Genomic DNA, 6155 nt, shown 5'->3' with positions numbered 1-6155 from the left:
AATAAAGCTTGTACGAGATATATTCAACGAAATGTTTATTAAGCAACAAAGTGATATTCTAAAATTAATAATCGGAAATCTGAAGTTAACAAATGATAGAATTGATGGTCTGTTAAAAGAAATAAACATTGTAAAAGATTTGTGTGCAACACTCCAAAAAGAAAACGTATTAATTAAAGAGGAACAAAAAAATTACGTTAAAAGATTAAACAAAAATGAAATTGTGCAAAAACATATAGAAGAAAGTCTGAACTTTGCACAAGATATGCAAGAAAAAAAAAATCGCGAATTAGAAAAAAAAATCATATCAAAATCAGAGAGCAGAGATACGGAAGATAATAAACTAAGGCAGCTTGAGGATAAACAAAGAAGGAATAATCTTCGAATAGAGGGTTTATCTGAAAATGAAAATGAAAGTTGGGATGACGCCGAACTATAAGTATTAAATATTTTTGAAAAAAACTTAATTTAAAAGGAATTGTGATTGAGCGAGCACACAGGTCAGGAAAAATTGAAGCAGGTAGACCAAGATCAATAGTAATGAAACTGTTAAATTACAAAGATAAAGTAAAAGTTTTAAAAAGTGCGAGTAAACTAAAAGGATCGGGAATATATATCAATGAGGATTATTCATCAGAAATTGCATCTATCAGGAAAAAACTATTCGAGCAGGTGAAGATACATAGGAAAAATGGTATGTTTTTGGTTGTAATTTACGATAAATTAATAGTAAAAGAATTCAGGAAATTACCTACTAAACTTTAATTATTTTATTTTATACTTTAAATATTTTGTTATTATAACCTTTCTTGTTATTATGGAAGGTATAAATTTTTGTGAATTAAGCTTTAGGGCGTTCCAGACAAATAAAAATATACTTTTAGAGAATCATTCAGATCCAGACGTTAATTTTTTTAACACTGATGAAATAATTAGCAACATATGCCCTTCTTATTATAATTCCGATATTTCTAATGTTTCTGCTAATATAGATATTAATGGGTTTTCTATTTTACACCTAAATATTAGAAGCTTTCAAAAAAATTTTGATAAATTTAAAGATTTTTTATATAGTGTTGAAATTAATTTTAAAATTATTTGTCTCACAGAGACTTGGTGTCGAGATAAACCAGTTGAAAAAGATTCAAATTTTCAACTACAAAACTATAAAGTTATTCATCAAGTCAGAAGTTCTGAGACAATAGGTGGAGGAGTATGTATTTTTATCCTCAACTCTTTAAATTTTAAACCGCTAACCGAATTTAGCGCAGTTAGTAATGATTGCAAATCATTAACAATTGAAGTTATAAATAAAATCACTAAAAACATCATTGTACATGTTGTGTACAGACCGCCATCTGGCAATAACAAATTTTTTGAAAAACACTTTGAAAATTTAATCAAAAACAAAATTTTATGTGACAAACGTGTCTTTTTTGTTGGGGATTTTAATTATAATGCGCTTGATTACGACACAAATAAAAATGTAAAAAATTTTATGAACCTCATATTTCAAAATGGGTTCATTCCAACAATAAATAAACCAACACGAATTACCAGGAATAGCGAAACCTCAATTGATCAAATAATAATTAATGAATATACAAAGAATAAAATAAAAACTGGAATAATAATATCTGATATATCGGATCATTTCCCAATATTTATAATCTGAGCATAAAGTTGTCAAACACACCCCTTAAAAAAAAATTATTATTACAAATCGAATATATAATGACATTTCTATGGAACTTTTTAATAATTCTCTATTTTCTGAAAACTGGGATGAAATTCTACAAATTCAAACCACAGATACTGCTTATAACAGTTTCCTTCGAATATTCAAAAAACACTATAATAAAGCTTTCCCAGTGGTAACAAAAATTATTAAAACTAAAACATTTTTAAACCCTTGGATTACACCAGGAATAATAAAATCATCAAAAAAAAAAACGATTGTATGAAGCGTTTCTGAAAAAAAGAACTTATGAAAATGAATTAAGGCATAAAAAATATAAGAGTCACTTTGAATCAATTATAAAGCTTTCAAAGAAATTATACTATTCAAATAAAATAATAAAATTTAAAGGCGATACTCAAAAATGCAATCAATGCAGGTTTAAATTTAGCATCAAAAGTCAATGCAGGTTTAAATTTAGCATCAAAATTAAAACACAGTGAGTTTAACAAGGAGAAATACTTGACTCCTAGCAATTCAATTATGGAAAATGCTGAGTTATCTGAAAAAGAATTATTAGATATTAATTAGATATTAAGAATTATAAGAAGTTTATTAAAATTAAACAAGGCACAAGAATTTGATAATGTTAGTAGTAATGTTGTAGTTAAATGTATATTCTATACTAAAAAAGTTCTTTTGCATATATTTAATCTTTCGTTTAAATAAGGAGTCTTTCCTAAAAAACTTAAAATTGCAAGGGTAAAACCAGTTTTTAAGTCTGGAGATGATACTAATATTTCTAACTTTAGACCTATTTCCATTTTTCCATGCTTCTCGAAAATACTAGAACGCATTATGTATAACAAATTATACTCAATTTTAGAAAAAAATAATATTTTCTATAACAAACAATTTGGCTTCAAAACAGGGCACTTTACTGATCATGCAGTTTTTCATCTCATTCAGATTATTTTTCAAGGTTTTGACAAAAACAAATTTACTTTAGGTGTTTTCATAGATCTTAGTAAGGCGTTTGACACTGTTGATCATAGTATTTTAATTAAAAAATTAGAAAACTACGGAACCAAAAATATAAACATAGCTTGGTTTAAAAGCTACTTATCTAATAGAAAACAATATATTTCATTCGGGAATGAAAAAACTAACAATATGTCAATTACTTGCGGCGTTCCTCAAGGATCTATATTAGGACCACTTTTATTTTTAATCTATATTAATAATTTAAGCAAAGTTTCTAATGTTCTAGATTCTATTTTATTTGCTGATGACACAAATTTATTTTATTCTCACAGTGATATAACAACATTATTTAAAACGGTCAACATCGAGCTTCTAAAACTAACCGAATGGTTAAATATGAATAAACTTACAACTAATTTAATTAAAACTAATTATACTATTTTTCATCACCTCCATAAAAAAGATAAAATCCCTCTTGCACTTCAAAAACTTATTATTGGAGAATACATCGTAAAAAGAGAATGTTCAATGAAATTTCTAGGTGTAATTCTAGATGAAAACATAAATTGGAAAGACCACATAAACATGATTGAAAATAAACTTTCCAAAAATATCGGATTACTCTATAAAGCAAAACCATACTTAGATCAATCATGTCTGAAATACATATATTACTCATTTATTCATTCCTATCTGAATTATGCAAACATTGCCTGGTGCAGCACCAATAAGTCAAAGACAAAAAAGCTATTTAGCAAAAAAAAACATGCAATTAGATTATTATCAAATGCACACTGCTTCTCACATTCTGGACCATGTTCAACAATCTAGAAATATCAAACTTGTACCAAATAAATACATATCACCTGCTAATTTTTATGTATAAAACTAATAATAATACAATACCAAATATCTTCAAACCATTGTTTAATAAAATTCAACACAAATACATGACTAAATATTCAAGTAACAACTTTGTACAACCCAAAACTATATATGAGTCAACCAAGTTCTTAATAACTATTAGAGGACCTAATGTATGGATTAAGATAATTAGTAATGATATTAAAACACTTACAACTCTTGAACAGTTTAAACAAAAGCTAAAACTATTACTTTTAAATAATGAAAAAACAGAGAATTTTTTAAAATCTTTTTATAAAAATGGTATATTTGAAAATGATCTATTAGTGCATGCTTTGTTTGTCTAAGAAGGTCTAAAGTCTTTAATTATATACATTATATTCAATTATATTATGAAAAAGTATGTATGTGTATGTGTGTGTATATGTATATATGTATATATATATATATATATATATATATATATATATATATATATATATATATATATATATATATGTATATGTGTGTGTGTATATGTGTGTATGTGTGTGTATATGTATATATGTGTGTGTATGTATGTGTATATATACATATATGTGTATGTATGTATATATATATATATATATATATATATATATATATATATATATATATATATATATATATATATATATATATGTGTGTGTATATAGTGTCTTCTGATTATAAATTAACCTTTATGTTTTCGATTTTCATGTTGTCTTTTTATGCTGTTGGTTTTGGTTTACTTGAATGATTTATCGAAATTTTACTTTAATGAATAACTTTGAAATTTGAATATATATAGCATTGCACGGCTGTAAGTTAATCTTCATGTTATTGAGAATAAACTACTTCTTTAACTTGTATTAAAAACAACTTTGAAAGACTTTAACTATTTTGCATTTTGTATTAACTTCTTTGAAACATTTTTCTTTTTTCTCTTATTTTTAATTTTTAATTTTAGTTACAATGTATTTATATAAATGCCTAGAAAAAACAAGGGACTTGGTGATAAGGCAAATCTGTCTTCTTCTCGTCCTAGCCATTTTTATATATATTATAAAACACGGAACTTGTAAATATTTGTACGGCTAAATAAAAGGAGATAAAAAAAAAAGGTGATGATCTCATTATAATATACAATCCAATTTCTTCTTCCTCGTGGTTATCACATTTCATATTGATATTCATTTTCATTAAAATTGATAATTTTTATAATAAAATGGTACACTATGATAAGCTTTGCTTTCATTTTTTATTTGCTCCTTAAAATTTTCAAAAATCCATATCTTACAAACATGTCCATTATTATTGTGCATTTCTTCTAAAATGGATACTCAAAAATCTAATTTCATTATTTTGTCATTATACAAACCATTGAAGAAAAAACTCGGATTGTCAGTATAAATGGTAAATGAAGGTCTTGTATTTTCTGCAATTCTATCAGCCATAATTTTTTACTAATCCAAAAAAAATTTAGAGAATTCAAAAAAATATTACAAAAAAAATTTTATTTTCCAGTGGAACCAAAACCACCCTTTTTTTCACCCTTTAATCATTGACATTGTCACTTCACGACAAGCACATCCATCAATGTCTATTACTTTTTTTTACAGCTTTAAATATTTTCACAAATCCCATTTAAGCAACAGCATCTCCAGGATTAATAATATATTCTTCTTTTGAATGATTCATCAATAACACTTTAATTTCATCTTTATAATCAGCGTCTATTATTCCTGGAGAATTCAACATAACCACTCCATAATTAAAAGCCACACCTGATTTTGAATATATGTGTCCTACTAAATCTGGTTCCATTAAATCCATATAAACTCCAGTGTTTACTAAAATGCGTTGTTGTGGTTAAAGAATATAATGATTTTTACTTTTCAAATCAAAACAAGCGCTCTCTTTTATTTCATAAAAAGACCATTCTAGAGTATCTCTTATTTCAACCTTTTTATTCATCTAAAAAATTTTTTTAAATACATACATTGTGTTTTTGTTCTAAAGAATAAACTACATGTTCTCTTTTTTCTTTAAGAGAAAGAATACAATTTTTACAAAAACTTACAAAAAATTTACAAAAAAAACAATTAAAACAAATATATTTTCCTACAAAGTTCACAGTGTCCAAACCAATAATAATAAAATTCAAACGGTTTAAAATCCTTTTCGTTTAATGCTTTATTAAAAAGTTCATTAATATAGGGCAATAAAGCCACACTAGTATTAAATTCAGTATCAATCCACATATTTAAAAATAAAACATCTATTTTTTTTACTAATTTTCGTAACCTTCTACAACTGATGATTTTTCTAATTGAACACTAGCATCAAAATGTTTGTATTTTAATTTTACAATTTCCATTCTTGATCTTTCATAATATCTATTTTCTTCCTTTTTCATTTTTTTGCAATCTCAACACATTTTTATATCTCACTGACTTTACCAGAAGATATTGATGATTTGAACAAGTTTTTTTCCCCTTTTTATTTAAAATGGTAGTCATAACAACATAATCTCTTTCATTAAAATAGAATCAAAATATTAAAGTACAAAGTTTAAAGTTCATAATACCACACTTTGAACTTTGAACTTGTGTGACATATTTTACATTTT

The 6155-nt window shown here is 25.3% G+C and overlaps 1 protein-coding gene across 1 annotated transcript; it reads right to left on the bottom strand.

Annotated features, from left to right (window-relative positions):
* Positions 1-5170: 5170 nt before the first annotated feature.
* LOC136090853 (deoxyuridine 5'-triphosphate nucleotidohydrolase-like) lies at positions 5171-5787 on the bottom strand. The gene is made up of 2 exons (XM_065817828.1): positions 5652-5787; positions 5171-5376 (listed from the first exon to the last, which is right to left on the bottom strand). Exons 1-2 carry the CDS (start codon positions 5785-5787, stop codon positions 5171-5173), a joined length of 342 nt encoding a protein of 113 aa, XP_065673900.1.
* Positions 5788-6155: the final 368 nt, after the last annotated feature.

This window comes from Hydra vulgaris, chromosome 14 (genome assembly GCF_038396675.1).
Source record: "Hydra vulgaris chromosome 14, alternate assembly HydraT2T_AEP".
Classification (NCBI taxonomy): Eukaryota; Metazoa; Cnidaria; class Hydrozoa; order Anthoathecata; family Hydridae; genus Hydra; species Hydra vulgaris.
Note: the sequence above shows the minus strand (reverse complement) of the source record. Positions and strands in the feature narration are given on the sequence as shown.